General features: G+C 35.2%; 1 protein-coding gene across 6 annotated transcripts in view; it reads left to right on the forward strand.

Moving 5' to 3' along the window:
• TRRAP (transformation/transcription domain associated protein) overlaps positions 1-20,285 on the forward strand; it is a 106,257-nt gene that overhangs the window by 83,979 nt on the left and 1,993 nt on the right. For all 6 annotated transcript variants that reach the window (XM_082772282.1, XM_082772281.1, XM_082772285.1 and 3 more), the window contains 9 exons: positions 623-787; positions 3,357-3,447; positions 4,520-4,719; positions 5,467-5,728; positions 11,823-12,048; positions 12,654-12,871; positions 15,464-15,648; positions 17,783-17,986; positions 19,071-19,265. In XM_082772282.1, the coding sequence (XP_082628408.1) occupies positions 623-787; positions 3,357-3,447; positions 4,520-4,719; positions 5,467-5,728; positions 11,823-12,048; positions 12,654-12,871; positions 15,464-15,648; positions 17,783-17,986; positions 19,071-19,265 (1,746 nt within the window). The remainder of the gene's footprint in view (positions 1-622; positions 788-3,356; positions 3,448-4,519; positions 4,720-5,466; positions 5,729-11,822; positions 12,049-12,653; positions 12,872-15,463; positions 15,649-17,782; positions 17,987-19,070; positions 19,266-20,285) is intronic.

Raw genomic sequence — 20,285 nt, forward strand, 5'->3', positions numbered from 1 at the left:
AGTTTAATCTTTATTCTCCCAAGCAATCTTCTGCAAAAATACTGTTTCATTTTCTGAAATTTCTTGTACTGCTTTTTTCTTTTTAGTTCATTAACCAAATACAATTATTACATTTGTGCCCTCCTGCTAAGTGTTGTTGTTGAGTCCACAAATATAACTTCATTTATTTGTGAGTGCTTAAGATGTACAGTCAGTGCTTAATATAGTTTTATTTAAATATGGTTGTAGAAAAAGTATCTTTGAGGTTTGTCAGTTAAAATAAATTAAGGGAAAAAAAAAAACACACAAAGAAATATTCAAGTTCTTGCATCAAAACTAACTTATCTGAATAGTGTACTTATAGGTTCTATAAACTTGCTTCAGTTCCCCGTCCCCCAACCCATCCTTCCCTGTAAATACACTTGCATTTATTTTTTACATTCTCTTAATCTCATTTCTGATGGAAAAAACAACATTGACCGGTTATAATGGATTGAAGTACTTGCATCTGAGTAGGCCTTGACACTTAAAAGGACTCCAGTGTCATATTAATAAGTATCTGTTGGTTTTCTGCACAATCCAATTGACATGTCTTGAACTTACTTAAGCCCTGAGATGGCTCGTGAAACTCTCTCTGTTTTAGGTTCTTTGGCTGCTGAGTTTTGATGATGATAAGAACACACTAGCGGATGCAGTGGACAAGTATTGTATTGGTGTCCCACCTATTCAGTGGTTGGCCTGGATTCCACAGCTGTTGACGTGCTTGGTTGGCTCAGAGGGCAAACTTCTTCTGAACCTCATTAGTCAGGTAGGTACAGAGGATCAACACTAATTCTTTATTGTCTGTAATCTTTAATTTCAAGATGAGATGTATAAGAATTTTTAAAAACAATAAAGCTTTAAAAATAGTGTTGTTTGCAACTGTTGATTATTTAATAAATGTGAATTACTCTTTATACGCAGAGTGTTTTTAAGTTCAAAGAGGGTTACTTAATGAGACTAAACCTTATGGAAGTGTATGCCATATGTGCGGAACACATTTTAGCTTTCCCTCTGCATTCTGTATTACACTTTTGTGAACACTAGTACACATCTAGGAATGTATAGTTAAATGGTCTTAACACAGAAGTAGGGCTGAAAAATTGTTAGCTCTAGTGACTAAAGGGCAGACATTTTAGTGCTTTTTTATTAGACTTGATTGAAAAGTCAAGGCTCTGTCACAGTCAGAAATCTCTACAGAGGCTCTGTACTTTTTAATTGAAAATTTTGTATGTCAAGTGATTAGAAAAATAAGGATAAGGTGTAGGGAGTCAGGTGAGGAATCTGACTTCCTGGATTTGTCCCTCTGAAATGACAAATGAGCTTTGATCTTGCTTCAGGATTTTAAGATTTTACTGTCTACTACCATCTGTTGTGAAGCAGAATCAGAAGAACAGAACATGTACCTGTATCTCAGCATAAAATTGATTTACAGCATGTCCTTACACTCAGGGATAATATGTGACATCTTTCCATTGATGCATTTTTAGATGCTGTTTTGGTATTGCTTAGTTTGAACAGGGTTCAAACATCCTGTTCTCTGAGACATTAACTGGTCGTGGTCTAGCTTAAAGTGTGTTTTAGTGTTCATAGAACCTGGAAATATTTTTGATGTTTGTTCATTCCGATTAAGGTAAAACAGCTGTGAGGTCCTTTTGACATACAGCTGGACCTAGGAAGCTCTTGCAGTTGCCTTGTGCATTGAGGTCTGGGTACATAACTGTAGTGTGCATGTGTATGCATGTGTTTCTCCCTCCATCTCCATAAAATTAAGGTGAAACTTTGAAGGAGCCATACATCCAGATAGCTTAAGAAAGCAAAGTTCTTAAGACAAGATTTCTGACACACATGGCTTGGTATTTTCTTGTAACACTAGTGCTTAGCTGTGTTCTGACAGCAGGCAGATAAAACTAATTTCAAGGAGCTGTAGAGACTCTCTTTTTTTTGTTAAGATCTTAGAACCATTTGAACCATAGAATCATAGAATGTCCTGAGTTGGAAAAGACCCACAAGGACCATCGTGTCTAACTCCTGGCTCTACACAGGGACCATCCAAAAGTCAGCTAGTGATGCTGTGCCTGAAGCACTCCAGGGTATGGTTGCCCCTTTTGGCTGCCTGGGCACACTGCTGGCTCATTTTTAACTTGGTGTCAACCAGAACCCCCTGATCCCTTTCCTTGGGGCGGCTCTCCATCCATCCATCCTGCAGTCTATGCATACAGCTGGGGTTGCCCTGTCTCAGGTGCAGAATCTGTCACTTGCTCTTACTGAACTTCACAGTTGCTGATTGTCCAGCCCTCTAGTCTGTCAAGATCCCTCTGCATATCCTGTATGTACATTTCAGAAATGAGTGGCTACTCAGAAGTCCTACTATAGGTGGAGCTTAGGTTCATAAATATCACAGATATTTGTGTTTATCTTGCTTTTAAACTTTGGGTTCATAGAAGGAATATAAAATAAAAAATATTTCTGTGTTACTAATTAAAAACTGTAAGTTTGCTGAACTGCTAGATCCTGAACTTCACAGTTCTTGTAAATAAAGTATTCCTGAATGACAGCATGAAGCATATGTATGTCAGGTTAGTAATCTGTCATAAATAATACTTTGCTGAACAGTTGAATGCCATTGCAAAACTTCTACTACTTGTCGTATCCATTTGGGTGGAAGAAAAATCCATGATTTAATGAAATTGTGGCTGGAGAAGCCTCTAATAATGTCTTAAGATGCACTGTATTGTGGGTAGTACTTAGATACATAATTTCTTTCCTTTAATAGATACGGAGATTTATTAATTTTAAAAGGGATGCTGAATGTTAGTATCTCTTTAGCCTTCCTCCCCTCACCATGGAAGCTAAAATCTTTTTTTGGTGAAATTGGTATCCCCTTACATTAAGTGCTGCAATTAGGTGCAGTAAAGCTACTCTGTAATGGGCCTTCTTATCATTTGCTGTGGGGCTCGCTGGGAATTGTGGCCTAATTTAAAGACTAACCGGTGTCATTATGTCTGTTTTTCTTCCATTATGTACATGAGTAAGATCTCTGAGCTGGCCCAGGTACTCTGGAATTATGCTATTTTCAGATTTATTAGGCAATACGATCTGGAAGTGCTAATTATGTAATGCTCTAACAGAGTGTGTGGAGGGAGTCACCATTTCTTCCCTTTGGTTTTCTGTTACTGAAATGATCTTTAATTTTCTAGTTTTCCATAAGCTGTTATTTAAAACAAGGAACTGATTATTACTGAATTGCACTCGTTTACAAAGATAATCTGTGTCTGACCTGATGTGCAGTAAATTTTCCGTAACTGAGAAATGTGTATATATGCATCTCCAAATAGGTGGGAAGAGTCTATCCCCAGGCTGTCTACTTCCCTATAAGGACCCTCTATTTGACCTTGAAGATAGAACAACGAGAGCGCTACAAAAGCGGTGAGCTTGATACTGATAAAATTGTTTGGTTTCTTTGTAACTTTATCATTATTTTGATTTTCATCTAAATTTACTGGGTCTTCCCAGATTTTCTAGAAAACATAGCAACTTCAAAAGACCAAGGAAAAAAATTCTTTGTAAACAACTTCATTTACATTTGTTTCTGTAAAGTGAAGCCTATAGATGACTTGGACTGTGTTGAAGTTTCTTGAATAATGTACTCACCAAGAAGAGTTTAATCTACGTTATTATTTCAATTAGCTATTCATAGTCACACATTCTTTAATGGATTTTTATCATTAAAAACAGTTGGACAAATAGTAAATTCTTGGATTTCAAATACCAAAGAACTCTTTGGGTACTCCTTTGGAGGAGGAGGCACTCACATACTATAATACTTCACTATGTTAAATCAAGCAATAGAGGTTTCTGTTCCAAAATCTTGATATTATCACATACACATCTAGTGATTGCTGATAAAATATTTTCCTTTTGGTTCTGCCACAAGCTGCTGTTCTGTTGGTGGGTTAAGTGAGGTTTCTGTTTGCTGAAAGCTGATATTGTTCAGAGTAGTAAGTTGTTATCTGATAAACCAAAACTCAGTGCTTAATCACTGTACAATGGAGTTGTAAAGCAAGAGATCAGCTTTACTAGAAGATAGCACTCTACAGCAACATCCGTGTTATTGGCATCAGCTATGTTTAGTCCTGCAGTTGTGTGAGAGATTGCACCAAAAAAAAGAAACAGGGCCAAAATGAACATTGTTTAAATAATTTGATTCTATCTGAGATGATGTCAGTTACTTCAAGAGCTTGTGTTGGTAGTGTAAAACCTAGGGCCCTGCAATTTTGAAGAGTATTTATATTGCTGTAACTTTGAGAAGCCTGTACCAGTGAACAGCACATGGAGTAGTGTTTTCTTCCTAAAAAACACATTTTCTGATAGTCAGTAGGTAATACGTGATTAATACTTAAAGTAAATCTAAAGTAAATTCTTCTTTATTTAATTCAGGCATGTATAAAATTTATCAAGTTTTAAATTTCTGTTTTGATTTTTCTTTTCTGCTTTACAGATTCTGGCCAACAACAGCCAAGTTCAGTTGGAAATCAGTCCCACTCTGCCTCAGATCCCGGGCCAATCAGAGCCACTGCACCAATGTGGCGATGCAGTCGAATTATGCATATGCAGCGAGAATTACACCCAACGCTGTTGTCTTCTCTGGAAGGCATTGTAGATCAGATGGTCTGGTTCAGAGAGAATTGGCATGAAGAGGTATTTGGCTTTTATATAGTTTCATATGTGTGTATCATCTAAGGAAAACTTAGCTGCAAAATATTTCTCTAGAATGATTTCTCTACAGTAAAACATAGCTATTTGCTTTGATTAGTGAACTGTTTTAAAGAGCTTTTAAGGAGCTAGTTGTATTTGGAAGCAATACAAAAATTTCCCCAAATTATCAATTAAATGAATGCTTCTAACTTTAGTATTTATTTAAGCTGTTGCTTGTACTAACTAAAAATTTATATTCTTATTCTAAGTTTCATGGATACCAGTTTTCTTCTTGATCTGGTGGTCTGTGACAGGTTGTGATTATTGTCCAAATTTGAATTAGAGAGCAGGTGGACGTGCTATTCCACTTCTGTTAATTGTCTTTCAAAGCGCTGTAGGCTGTTCTGTTCTGTCTACCTAGCAGAGACTTAATAGTGTTTCCTCATACCACCTTACTTTCTAATATATCACAAAATATGAATCATATCAAAACATTTCTGCTTTTGAAAGAGCAAGGAATGCTTTGTGGTACAGTGTTCTGACTGACTGGTTTGCTTATTTGCAGTGCTAGTAAGAATCAGTGCTGTCATTCAGATTGACCCTCTGATACAACTTGAGAATACAGTTTTAAATAAATGCTTCTCAGAGAATAGCTTCATTATATAAAACACAGTAAGGGAATAAATACTTGCTGTCAAATCAGAACGCCTGATCTTTCTGACTTTGTCTTTATTTTTTTTTAATCCTTAGGTCCTTAGACAACTGCAGCAGGGCTTGGCAAAGTGCTATTCTGTTGCCTTTGAGAAAAGTGGAGCTGTTTCAGATGCCAAAATCACTCCTCATACATTAAACTTTGTCAAGAAGTTAGTCAGCACTTTTGGAGTAGGTCTTGAGAATGTGTCGAATGTGTCCACCATGTTTTCCAGTGCAGCCTCAGAGTCACTTGCTAGGAGAGCACAGGCAACAGCTCAAGATCCTGTGTTCCAGAAGCTAAAAGGGCAATTTACAACAGGTAATGGTTTTTATTTTTATTTTTCTAATATTTTAATCTCCAGGGAAATTTCCCTCACAAAGTTCAGCTGTGAAAGCATTCTGCTTTTTTAAAAAAAATATTATTACTATTACAGTATTTTTCTGAGAGAAAATATAGAAAACAGCACCTTTCTGTCATTCAGCGTAACATGGGATGGTTCATCAATCTGTGGAGCAATAAATGTGATAAAAACTAAGCCAGACCACAACATAGGGAATGAGGTTATTGTTACATTTTTATTACCTAGAACTGTGGCGAAGTATGTATTTAAAGGTGAATTAGATTGCAAAAATATTACAGTTAGAAGTAATCTGACTGAAGTACCTGCCTTAGATGAGGACAGTGATGTCTATTTTATGGTGAATGTCAGAATTTAATGAAATTATCACTCCAGAACTCCAAATTCACAGTATCGTTTAAAGTCTTTCAAAACAGCTGACTTGCTCAAAACAGTGTTTTGAAAAAATACAAAAATTCACATAATTGGTAGGTTAATTCTGTGATTCTGTGATTTAATTTCAGAATTTCTAGGTTGGAAGAGACCTTAAGATCATCGAGTCCAACCTCTGACCTAATGCTAACAGTCCCCACTAAACCATATCCCTAAGCTCTACATCTAAACATCTTTTAAAGACTTCCAGGGATGGTGACTCCACCACTTCCCTGGGCAGCCTGTTCCAATGTCTAACAACCCTTTCGGTAAAGAAGTTCTTCCTAAGATCCAACCTAAAATCAATACATTTAATTAGCCCTAATAAAAAAGGCATTTCAGAGAATTAGCTTTTTTGCTTCATTTGGTTTCCGTTCTTCAGTGGTGTTACGTGTTTGATCTTGATTTAAAGTTCTGAGAAAAGCATGTGTACAGAGGAGTGTGGTTTTGATATATTTATTGAAAAGTGTTAAGGCCATGCAGCTATATATGACAGAACTTGACAGTGATTGGCATCAGTGTTGTGGATTACCAGGATTTTGGGTTTTACATAAATTCCTGTCTAAAATACATTAGTTTATCCTTAAAGATAATGGTAGAATTAGATAAAAATGAGTATTTTTTTTTTCCTGAACAGAATTCAAAGTCATTAGTTATTCATAACTGAAAGGATAGAGTTTCTATAAAGACCTGTTTTCATATTTTTCTGAATCCACTTTTACTTATATTATTCTAAATCTGACTTAGATGATTTTGGCATGAGTTAAAACTCCATGATCTTAGCTTTTATAGTTATTTAAAAATCACGCCCTTTCTGCATTAAATCATTTTCTCTGCAAATGTGAATCTTGCACTGACAAGTTATTCTTTTTAGAATTCTAAGTTACATAAAGCTGCCTAAACGAAAAATTATGTGAGGTCCATGTAGCTACTGAGCATTTACAGAGTTCGACAAGTAGACTTGCAGTATTTTTTCAAGCATTTCACTGATAATGTTGTGAAAGTAAGTGAACTGATGGGAATCTCGTGAAAGTAACTCGGTTGTAGATATGACCTACATATCTTGTTCGCATGATGCATTACATGATGTCCTTTTTGAGGCACAACAGTTGCATGACAGCAGATAATGAAAGTCCTGAACCATATGATTAAATTTTTAATGGATGAAGGCTACTGGGAAGGGAAATAGAAGTAGGGACATTTTGTGTGTTGTTGACTGAAGCTTACAGGGCAACAAAATACATTAAATGTAAGTTTGGGCTTGTTTTTCATTGTTAGTAATGGTTTCTGTGTCTCTACGTTGTAATAATAGTCTAGTCACGTTTTCATTGCTACACATGTTGTTGGTATTCTCAGCTTTTGTTCAGTTTAGAGTTATTTTTGGTCTGTTCTAGTTTCTCTTAATTTATTTCCTTCAAGATATGAGTGTTAGAGAGGTCTGGGGTTTCAGAAGTTCAAAACAAAAACTGAATATGCCAGTAGGCTCAAGTCTGCAAAAGTCTAAAGTAATATTTCAGAACACCTCTAGAGAAACCCTTAAAATGTTTAGTTGTAATTCAGTTATATTTTTGAGTTAAAAAATAAAATTTAATGTGTAGGATTTTCAGTTTTTGTATATGGTTATTTGTTGGTTGTGCTTATCTTTATCATATATAAATAGCACTTAAGGTTTCCAGGTGTGCTACCTAAATACAGCTTTTTTGGAGAATTGTATTGAACAACCTAGAAAGCAATGAAGAACGTAGGCCTGAACATAAAAATCCTGTAACATCATCAAATGCAAAGTGTTTCTTAGAAAGCTTCAGTAGAATAATAAGTAATTTCTTATGTTTTTTTGTTGTTGTTGTTGTTGTTTTTTTAAGATTTCACATTTTATTTTTCAAGTATAATTAAACGTAGATTTCTACAGGATTAAAATATTTATTTTGCTTAATGCTGGGTTTGATTTTATTTTAATCTATTAAATTAATTTGTTTAAATCACAACTGAAGTGTGGGAGATGAAACTAAACTGATCGATATATTATGCATTTTTATAATGTAATTCATTATGAGGAAAATGAAAATAAGTTTTTGATTAGTTTTGCAATAACAGTGAAAAGTGCATAACTAAATGAACAGGACTAATTACACTACTGAACTAAAGGCTGTTCTAACATTGAGAAACCATTAGGAAATCATGCCTGCCGTGCCTGTTTTTCACACTAGGACTCTTCCATGTTTGTGTTTGTGACTAGTAGCACCAGTTGTGTTTAGATGATGAACAAATCATTTCGGTGGTTGCCCTCTGTTTTAGAAGTATCTAAGCTGAGAAGCTGTCTAGGAGTAAATTGCTTTGTTTGGTTATTTCAAAATAACAGCTTTGAAAATATAGCTAACAGTTATGTTCTATAGACACTTCCAACTATGTGTGGTTGCATGACCTCTTCCACTACCATCCGAGTTGCATCTTGACCCCTGCTGGGAGTCGTTAGGGACTCTCTCACCATTTCCTAGACTTGGAAGATTTTTGTCTGCATCCAGCTGGACCACTGGAGTTCTCATAGGTCATCTTTTTCCATCCAAACATTATGTATTGTAAAGCCAAATTTTACTTCGGATTTTTTTTTTTTTTCTGGAACTTGAAAAACTTAGTCCTTTGAGCATCTTTTCTTTGTTCCTTCCATCCTTTTCAGCTAAACCTTTGACATCAAAGAACAGACAGATACTGAAAAATGCTCCCTTTGAGAGTACACTCAGCAGTGAAAGGAGGGGAGAAACTGCCCAGATTGTTCTTCTGAGGGCAGATCATAGTTCTGAGTTTGGATCTCTGCTTCTTCCTGCACTTTTCTCACCATTCAAGCTGAACACAAAGGGAAAATTCCAAAATACACCCTTAAAGGGCAAGATAACTTTCTTGACAGTTTTGGCACCCAGCATAATGAATTTCTCTGCCATGAATGGAAGTTCTATAATCAGAAGGAAGCTTCTTGAAGTCTTGTTTTCTCTCTGAAGCATGGGGAAAGGGAAGGGGTAGGGGCACTGTTTATTATTTTTCATCTTTTTAAAGTTTTTTGTTGTTGTCCCCTCTCCTTTGTCTCCTTCTCAAGAGAAAGCCTAGCATTACTCAGGTAGCTGTTTCTTTGCTTCTGTTCTCATTTTTAGGCAACAAAAAATTCAGATCAAGAGATTGGAGTTAGCATCGTGTTTAATTTGGTCTTGTCTATGTAGTCTTGGTTTGATGGAGCTGAGTGATAAATCAGAAGTTCTGCTTCCTATTTCTTAACTGCCACGAAGATTTTTCACATATTTCAGTGCTCTCCAAAAGTTCTTATGAGCTTAAAAAGAACCTTTTAGAAAGCACAAAGCAATTTCATATCTGAATAATAGCTTGAAGAGCAAGACAGCTCTTCTCTTGGAGAATAGTTGGATATTCTTCAGTACAAGAGATTTGAACTCCTCTCTGAAATTAAACTTACGTTTCAGTTCTAAGTGGCATTTTACATGATGGGTGTCCTGCCTCTTCAGTTGAAGATCCTTGCATTTTGAACTTGAGCAGAATCAGATGATGTCTGCAGCAGAAAAATCTTTCAAATCTTGCAAACGAGCTATTGCTGGTCCTAAAAGCATTAATTACCGGTTACTTTTAACTGATAAGAACTATTTCATGCCAGGGTAGCAGAAGGGCTTTTAAAATAAATAAATAGAAAATTAACATTTGATCATTTTATTAATTTCTATTTATTTTTGTATATATATTTTTTTAATTGTTGTGATGCTGTGTTTTGTAGGTCAAGAGTTCTGGGTGTACAGAAGGGTTTGTTACGCTGAATTTACTAACTGAAGTGTATTCCTTTTTTGTTGCTTCATGAGCGGTTACGGTACAAAATTCATTTAAATAGCATTAAGATTCTACAAAAAAAAAAGATGTAGCTTTATTTTGTGTTAAGAACTGTCAGGTTTCTGTTAGGTCTGTCTCAGGCAGGAAGTGTGTCCCCTGTTTGTCCTCTCATTGGAAGTGGTAAGAACTTGCCAGTTGTGCTTGGTTGGATGGATTCAGGTGGCAATTTTTGAGGCGTTCAAGACTGTGAATGAACACGTTTGCTTGAAGCTCGTGGATCACACTGTAAAATCTTTAGCATCGTTGAGGACAGAGAGCAAGCTTCTTCAGTTGAAGTGCAGTGTGTAAAGTATCACAGCCTTCTGTGAACATCTCCATTACAGATGTGGAGGTGAACTCCTATTCTCTGTGTGAAAAGGTGAAACAATCAGTAAGGTGTTTTAAACCAGCGTGTTAGCTTGAGAAAGTATTCTCCATTAATAGGTACTGAGAAAGTGGATTTGTTCGAAACAACATGTTTATCTGGATTAAGATGTTTGCAAAGCAGAGGAATTTTGTATGCAAATAATGTCTGGTGTCATATTTTCCTTTATTCCAGTTGAAGTGGAGTATTATTTTTCTCTAAGATATACTGTCTCTGGGAGAAAAAAAGACTAACCTTCTTTTCTTTTTTTCTTCCATTTGCTACTGGGTAACAAAATAACAAAAATCCTAAAATGAGCACTTCAAAAAACAGAGCTACTCCCATGGTGAACTGAATGTCTTTTTAATATTTGTTTATTTATTTATTTTATTTAAAGAAATGTATAATATTAATGCATATTTTTACTACTTTGACTGACATTAGCACAAAAACTAGTTGCAATCTGGGGATTCTTTTGTGTACTTCAGGGAGCCAGGAGATAAGAGAGGCAGTTTTGTCACTTCCATGGAATGATTTACTTGCACTGCTCACTAGAGGGTAGGCTTGAGATTATAATAAGTTTGTTTTACAGCAATATTGCAAGGGAGGCACTGCCCAGACCAGGTAGAAGGTAGTGCATCTTTCATTGTAGACTTTTGTCTTATATAAGTGGAAAGGTTTTTGTGCTGTTTTGTGCTCTGTTTTGGGCTGTTTGACTACAGACTTCCACTGAAAGCTTTTAGCATATCAGTATTGTGGGTACATGATGATAAAGTATTTTGGGTTGTGTGTTCCCTAATATTTTGCTTAAGTAACAGAACAGCACACTAGAAGGAATAAACTCTTCCTTACTTAATAGAGAATAATTTGAAGTTGTGCACAAAGAGGAGGTGCTAGATTCTGATTGGTTTAAGCTGTGTATAATTATAGCACTTCTCTATAGAAAAAGGTTATTCTATAGTAATGAAATATTCATCAGAGCCTTTCTTTCAAAGGTAGCACAGCTGTGTTCAGCGTGTTTGGTTTGCACTGTTTAATTGTATGATGTGCTCACCTCCAGCACCCGGTTGTAGTGTTACTGCTGTTGGGTGATCCTGTACCTATAATTTGTGGTTGGGGTTCATAGATAGCCATGTCTCGGTGACAGACTTCCTTAGTAGTATGTCTTCCTTTTCATGTGCTAACTGCTGATTTTATTAGTTAACTTCCAGTTTTTGTATAACGTTTAAGACCAGTGTGGTGATTTAAAACCTGTTTTCTTTGTAATAGGTGTGTGAGCTGTATGTGGGACTCCTCAAACAAAGTATTTTCCATGTGGCTGAAAGAATCTCCTTTAAAGTGTGAATGTCATGCAGTCGATAGTTAAATACGCTATATGGAATATAAAGTGCTAAGGATGTATGTATATTTTTCTCTTTTAGACTTTGACTTCAGTGTGCCAGGATCAATGAAACTTCATAATCTTATCTCGAAACTGAAGAAGTGGATTAAAATTCTAGAGGCAAAAACTAAACAGCTTCCGAAGTTCTTCCTCATAGAGGAAAAGTGCCGCTTTCTAAGTAATTTTTCAGCTCAAACAGCAGAAGTAGAGATACCTGGAGAATTCCTTATGCCAAAGCCAACACATTACTACATCAAGATAGCAAGGTAAACTAAAACTGGTGAGAAGGGGTAGTTGTAGTTCTGCAGTGGAGAAGAAAATGTAAATGTTCTTCAACTATCTGTCCTGAGAAAGTAGATATTATGTGTATTTCAGGTATTTAAAGTACATATATGGAGTCACAGTTTTGGGTATAACAACTTGAATTTTTTCTTTATCCTCCTTTGGTAATTTTGCATTGCTTCACTATGCCACTGTACTGTATGTGACGATTACATTTGGGTTTATGTTGATACAAGTTGTGAGTATTTATTCTGTTGTAGTCCACAGAGGAACTGCTCTTTAAAACGGTGATCAAGATCTGATCTAATGATTAATTTTGCTCAAGAACTGTTGTCTTAGGGGGAAAAAAATAATAATAAAAAATATATATTTTACAACATAATAGAAACCTTGGGTTAACTGGATAACAAAATTGTACCTTGTAATACAGTTCTGCTGTCTTATTTCTTTGTGCTGTGGTGGGGTTTTTGTTTGTTTGCTTTTTCTGCTGTTGTTATTGTGATTTTTTTGTTTGTTTGTTTTTTTTTAAACATTGTTATTTGTTACTAAAGGAGAGAGGTTTGGGGGCTCTAATCTCCCTTTCTCATAGGTTTATGCCCAGAGTGGAGATAGTTCAGAAACACAATACCGCAGCCAGAAGACTCTATATCCGAGGCCACAATGGAAAAATTTACCCATATCTGGTAATGAATGATGCTTGCCTGACAGAGTCTCGTAGAGAAGAGCGGGTATTACAGCTCCTTCGCCTTTTAAACCCCTGCTTAGAGAAAAGGAAGGAAACCACAAAAAGACATCTGTTTTTTACAGGTACTGAAAAGAGAGATTTTAATCTCTTTTAAATATATATTGTACTCAAAGAATGTAATTGCTAGAGGTTTTTGACAGCTACTAGTCACTGATACTGAAGGTTTTGGATATTTACAAGGTAAATTCACAGGTATATAAGGCAGAGGCATGCTCACTGTGGAGGAAATGGGTATGTGTACTTCAGAGCAAGCATTTACAGATGGTTTGGACTGGACAGAACAAACATTTTTCTCCCCACTTTGTGATAATTGAATATTGAATTTCTTTTACCTCTTCCATGTAACACAGAAGAATCTTTATTTATTTATTTATTTATTTTTAGTGATTTGAATTTGATACATAGTTTCTGAGTTCTCCCATTGAGAACATGTTTTTATAATGTTTGAAATAACTTCGTCTATACATGGTGATGTTTATTTTAGGGAAATAAACTGAAATATATTGGCTGGTTGGTTGTTGCCAAATAAAATCAATTCATATTCTAGATGCTGGACGCAGGCCTTCTGTTGAGTGTACTTCTGTGATTCTGTACAAGGCTACTCAGCTTGGAGGGTGCACTTTGCCAACAGCACCACCTGGCAATGCTTGAACATAACAGAATCAATAAACCTAATGTTAGATAGGCTTTAATAGGGAGAGTTGAGGGATGCTCCAATATGATCTAAGTGTATGAATTGCCAAAATACTCATGGTCACATATTTAACAATTTCAAAGCAGAAATGGTGAACAAGTGCTGAACACACAATCTTAATTCTTTCTTTTTCCTTGTACATCTTGGCTTTTTCATGTGTTGATTATAAATAATTCATTCATGGAATGAAAAACAGAGTCTTCCCTTAGCAACATACTTGATCTACTTGTGATTCAAATACTAATGTGAATGCCTTAAAACAGTTAAACTTTCATGTTTTCCAGATATTAAAGCTTTTGGCAAGTTCCAGCTTATAGCTGTGTAATAACTTCATATAAATATATAAACAGCTTTCATTTCAGAAGGTCATTGAATCACTTATTAGCTTTATGTAAACAAATTCTGTACATTGCATTACTCAGTTCTAATAATCTTTGGCTGGTGAGCAGAAAATATATTATGGATAGTGGAAACTTTAATCAAAGATACTAAACATGCTGCTACTTTGCCATTGACCTCTTTAAAAAAAAAAAAACACAACACAAAACAAACAAAAAAACAGATCTAATATTTAAAAGCTGTAGTTTTACCAGTCTTTATTTTTGTGCTCATTGTATCTATTGACATGAACTTGCTGTCAAGAACTTAGGTGGCCAGATGATGCAAGTTGTGTTGACAGAGCTAGAAATGCATAATTGCGATACAACCTTAAAAAGACTAAAAGATACTGGTGAAGGATTTATTATATCAAAAGGTAAATAAAGCATCTCTCTATAGGTGAAGATGCTTTTACATCATTTCAAGGCCAAATTAAGAGAAATATAGTAGATACAATCTTGAATGATATGATTTTTAAAAAGGCCACTGACACCGAAATATATTATCTATATAACATGATTATGGAAGTAACATGTTTTTCTTCACAGAGCTGTTTTTAAACTATGCTCTCTTTGGAAATATTTCTGTTCTTTGTGGTTTGATACTACTTAAAAGAACCTGAAGAACATTCGTTTCTCTGCTGCCAGAGGTTAATGGAAGCAGACCAGAAGAAATAGCTCATTAACACCCCTTCTTTCTCTGGAATGCATTTTTTTTCTTTATGATCGAAGAAATTGCATCAAACAACTTAAAGATATTTAAACAATTTTCTCCTCTATTCCAGAGCTTAATTATTACAAATTCTAAGGGAAATGAGAACAGGTTTGTTGGTATCCAGAGGTCACTGTCAAACAGTACAACTGTAGTGTCACTGGAAAAGCTGGCAATGGAAGAGGCTTTGTCTTTCTGGGCATAGGTGCAATTCGTCCATGCACATAAGACTCATAAGAATGCTATGTCTGTGAAGCACCATGAAAGTGCAAATAGGGTTTTTGCAGGCTTACAGCTCCTGAAGTAAAAGTTCAGCGGCTTAAATTTTCTTGTTATTGAACATTTTTCTTTGTTTTCCCTCAGTTATTTTAAAGCATTGTCACTTATGCATCTATTCCTTAGCAGTATTTAGATTTTTTCCCTCCAGTTTTTATGAATTGCTTTGAACACTGTACCAAGGTTAATAGTTTTGCTCTTAAGACTAATTTTTATTGCAGTGATGCTAGTGCATGCAATCACAACCCCCGTTTGCATTTGAGCAAAGTATTGCTCTCTTCTGTGCAGCCAGAGAGAAGCAGAAAGAATGAGTGCTCTTTTTTTTTTTCTCTCCTAATGTAGTTGAGATGTTTCTATTCAGTATTAAAAAAATCATATTTGCTTTCTTTTTAACTGAGCTTGTGAATTAGTTATGAATGTAGTAATAAAAAATTTTCTCTTGATACACTTCAGTTGATTATTGCAGCAGTACTGATAGTTGCATGCTAATTCTCTCCTGAGTACTTGGGTTATAAATTAACTGTTTTGTTTTGTGTTGCTTTGTTTCCTCCCCCCTCCCCCCCATCCTTCCTCGACCTTCTCAAACCGCTCCTAGTCCCCCGGGTTGTGGCGGTTTCTCCACAGATGCGTTTGGTTGAAGACAATCCCTCATCTCTGTCCCTGGTGGAGATCTATAAGCAGCGCTGTGCCAAGAAGGGCATTGAGCACGACAACCCCATTTCTCGGTACTACGACAGGCTGGCAACGGTCCAAGCACGGGGGACTCAGGCTAGCCATCAGGTATGGGAGTATTTAATGAGTTGCACTCAAGATCTTTTCTTGAGAGCTCTGCTACATGGTGTCCAATGCTGCCCCATTAGATACGTGACAAATACATCACTCAGAGGTGGTGGTTTGAATCTGTTTGTTTGTGTTTTACTTCATGTATTTTTGGGAGCTCTTATAGCTCATTAGTATTTTAGATTTTTTTTGAAAGCTTCAAAAAAAAAAAAGCTGTATTTGTTCCGCTTCAGGTTGTTTTGGATAACTGCAGCTGAAAACAGATGAGGGATTGATTGCTTTTAGACCCTTATGTGTAGTGCTTTGAAAATAATTGATAACATGGGAAACAGCATTGCTATTTTACATAAGCAGTTACAGTATGGTATGTGATGCAGGCTTCCCCTTGTTCTTGTAATGTTTATCCTGGATTCATTTCACCCAAGCCAAAGAGCTGACGAAACTCACCCTAATAAATGGCAGTACTTGGAAAATAGAAAATTCCAACTCTCTGTAATCTCCATCAAACATCAAATTCTGATAAATAAGCTTATTTTACGGTTATCTTAAGGTTAATGCAAATATTTTATAAAATTTCAATCCCAATTTAAACACAACTATTAGAAGATACACAGTATATCACAGACATTATTTAGAGCATCTTTTAAGGCTTTCTTAGTTACAAAATAAAATGAAGTGTTACGTAACATCTGTTTCTACTTTGAGCATTTTTCCTTCAGGTTACAAAACTCTTTAATGGCCATTTAATTGAAGTCAGTTTGACTATCGTTCTTTCTGGTGCAATAGAACATACCCTAACTATTTCTTTTTCTAATTAATTAGGATAGGCTGTGCTACAGTAATGAAATATATTGGTAAATTGTATATGTTTACATCAAGGGAAAAACTATTGCAAAATATTCACTTACAAAAACTAATCTCAACTTTTATCTTTTTGTATTTTTGAGGTAATTCTGCTGTAATAATACATGAAACTAATTATTTTACTCAGTGTGGTTCCCTATTTTGTACAATCAAAATTCTTTTACCTTTTTCTGTAAACAACTCTATGTACAAATAAACCACACAGGTTTTAGGTTGTAGTCTTTGTAGGTCCCATGTGTAATTTCAAATCTTGTCATTATGCTTTTTTGTTTGATTAACACCTTCCAAAAAAAGCTATCAAATTGTTGTCATATTTGTGTGCATAACTTACAACAGCTGCCTCTTTGTGCTGCCTACAGACTACCTTCACCTGATAACGATTAATAAGCTGTGGCTATTAGTAATGTTTTAATCTTTTTTTTGTTGTGGTTGCAGACCAGCTATGGAAAGAATCTGTATCACTGCTGTTGGTCTGTGCTTTCCTCAGTAATGTGTTAGTCTGAGCAGCAACCAATTTGACTTTATCTTACATGAGGACTTTATCCAAAACCCTTGGAAATTTGTAGAAATAAAGTAGGATCCAGAACAACCTTTTTCAGTTGGGAGTTGAGTAATATTTACATCCTTAGATAAGGAAATGGGATCTTTCAGTGAGGGGATATTAAGTGCTTTAAAGTGAAAAATGTGATTTAGGCTGCTCATAACCTTCAGTACAGTGTTCAGCATATTGATGACTGAAGTTGGAAATAAGTATTAGGATAAATACATATATATTAAGACTTGAAATAGAGAATTTTGTTTTATTGCTGACAGATCCATAACCAGTTTGAAGTGAAACTAAAAAAAAAATAAAAAAGTAGATTATGTTCCAATAGCTTGCCCTAAGGAAGTGCAGCATTGTGGGTTGAATGTCTCTTTAGTTCCCTTCTCACTTTCTTGAAAGATTTGAATAGGAGATACTTCAATCAGTACATAACTTTTCAGTCTCAGTTTTTTTCACAAGACTGATGGCAGTTCTGTTGCTTTTTCAGTTTATAAAAGAAAACAGTCTTTTAAGATGAAGATTAGTTTGTAGCCATGCAGAAGATGAACTTAATATGTGAATTTTGACAAGGAAGTTGGGAAATGGTCTTGGATTAGAAGTCTCCAAGTTCAAAATGTTTTCCTAGAATGGAATACTGCAGTTAAGAGAATTTAGTTGCTTTTGGCATAATTGTTGCTAGGAAGTATATTAAAATAATCTCTTTCAACTAATATTTTTCATATTTAGGTTCTCAGAGATATACTTAAAGAAGTACAGAGTAACATGGTGCCACGCAGTATGCTTAAGGAGTGGGCTTTACATACATTCCCCAATGCTACAGATTACTGGACATTTCGAAAGATGTTCACTATTCAGTTAGCCCTAATTGGCTTCGCAGAATTCATCTTTCATTTAAATAGACTCAATCCTGAAATGCTGCAGATTGCCCAGGTATGCTCTATTTTGTCCTTGATGCATGCTGTCTTCTTTGATCAAATGGAAATTTGGACTCTACGTTTGAAATGAGTCAAAATGGTAATTTGACATATGTAATTAACAGTGTATTTCAGTAGGTTTTTCATTTGATTATGTGATTCCACGTGACGTAGGTAGTAATTTAAACTGCAGACCACTTTGCCAACTCTACCCCCTCTGGTTGTAATTTAGAACAGAGTCTGTAAAATTGTTAGTAGATACTGGAACTGTTAATGTAAATGGCCAGTAATTCTCTCTTGAGTCTTTCTTCAAATATACTGCTTTGGATATATCTGTACCAAACAGATTAAAAAATAAAAAATAAAAATCTAGAGCTTCATTTTCTAAAAGGGGAATACCCTTTTTCAAATAATATTTTCCTTTTTACATTGATATTACGTCAAAGTACAACTCCTATTAATAGTGATTTTTCTGTTCTAAACCAACATTTAAATGAGGCTTGCCACCTTACTAGAGCAAAGGTGGTATATTTTAAAGTTTTAATGCCACTTTAATGCATGGAGGGTTATGCTGTGTATAGCAATTAAGATTCTTTAATCCCCACCGTGCAGCCATGGTGTTCAAATTCCTACCTGGAGTGAGTAATGCATGGAGAATGCTTACCCAGAGTTGAGACACTCAGAGAATGAAGATCTGTCTCTTTGCACAACTCCTTAAAGAACATTGCCACAGAAGAATCTATTCCTTAAGTTTAGTGCAATAGTCTATACATATTCAGGCTTTTTGGACGCTCACTTTTAGAGTAAAAGTTTTGTGTATGCCTTTAACTTTTCTTGCTTAAGCACTGTTTGAAAGTAAAGAAGCTGTTGCATTAAGCTAGGTTTCAAATACAGCACTTTTTATGTAGCTTCAAAATTTATTTTTTTTAAATAGAAAAGGCTAAATGAAAATACTAAATCACACATTGATTCTTAAATGATTAGTTGTAACTGGTTTTATTCTGACTATTAACAATATAAAAAAAAATGTATTTTCTTTTAGTTTCATTAATGACAATTTGCTTCTTTATTACTCTTGTGCATTTTGCTTTTAAATCCAGGATACCGGCAAGTTAAATGTAGCTTACTTTCGCTTTGACATTAACGATGCTACTGGAGACTTGGATGCCAACCGTCCAGTTCCATTCCGGCTCACACCAAACATTTCTGAATTTCTTACCACCATTGGCGTGTCTGGTCCACTGACTGCATCTATGATTGCAGTAGCTCGCTGCTTTGCACAGCCGAACTTTAAGGTTTGTATATGTTTTCAGAAGTTGTTTACATTTAAAAGTTGTTTAATGTATGTTTATAATTTATCAGCTGATAAACCTAACATCATTTTCTTTCTTAAGATAGAAATTGAACAGTCCATATTTATGTTTTTAAATCTTAACCCAAGGACAGTGCAAAGGCCAGCTGAAGTCATTGCAATTCGCCTTTTTGGAAAGAATAGGAGGAAGATAGGTGTAATTGTACTTTTATTTTCCTTTTTGTCAAAGCATGTTAATACAGGGTGATTGTTTCAATGCCGTAGCCTCATAAATCTCTACACATTCTGGCAGTGGTAAATAGTTAAATGACAAATGTAACGTCATTTAGAATCTTCATAATACACTTCTGTGAATAGAGATGTGTCTTGGCCCTTTGTTAGCAGAGCAGAATGCTAAAGATATATTGTTGCTTTGATGGATTCTAGCTCTTAGCAGGGTGTAGTTTTCTAAAGAAACTGTCTAACTTCCTTTTAAATTCTAATGCTTTCCAAAAACGAATCATCTTGCACTTAGGCAGCAATTTGCACCAGAAAGACATTGCACAGAACGTACTGTAGCTATCATATGATCTAGTTACTTTTTAAAAGATGGAAAATATCCTGAAGTGATTTTTTAATGTATAGTACAGAAAGCTTAGATTTTTTTTAATAATTCATCACTTTACCTTAAAAAGCCATGTCTATACATGTAAATGAGTTTGCAGACTTAGTCTGTAATTTGTACATCTGAATGATGTATGCCCAATTAGACTTACCATGTTGAATTTACAGGATCAGAGCACAGGTGTGCATTTATTCTTCTTACAGTGATGGGTGTCCAGCTTATTTCGGCTATGCGGTGATTATTGCATTAGCTTATCTGACTTCTAGACTTAAGAGGAATACCTTTTAACATTTTCTGTATTTGCCATTTTTACAGATGCCTATAAAATCTATTGAATATGTGTTTGTTGTATTGTTGGCGTAATATCTAGAAGTGTTATAAAATACTTATTTGTTATTT

Source organism: Aythya marila (genome assembly GCF_965140915.1).
Source record: "Aythya marila genome assembly, chromosome: 15".
NCBI classification, from domain to species: Eukaryota; Metazoa; Chordata; class Aves; order Anseriformes; family Anatidae; genus Aythya; species Aythya marila.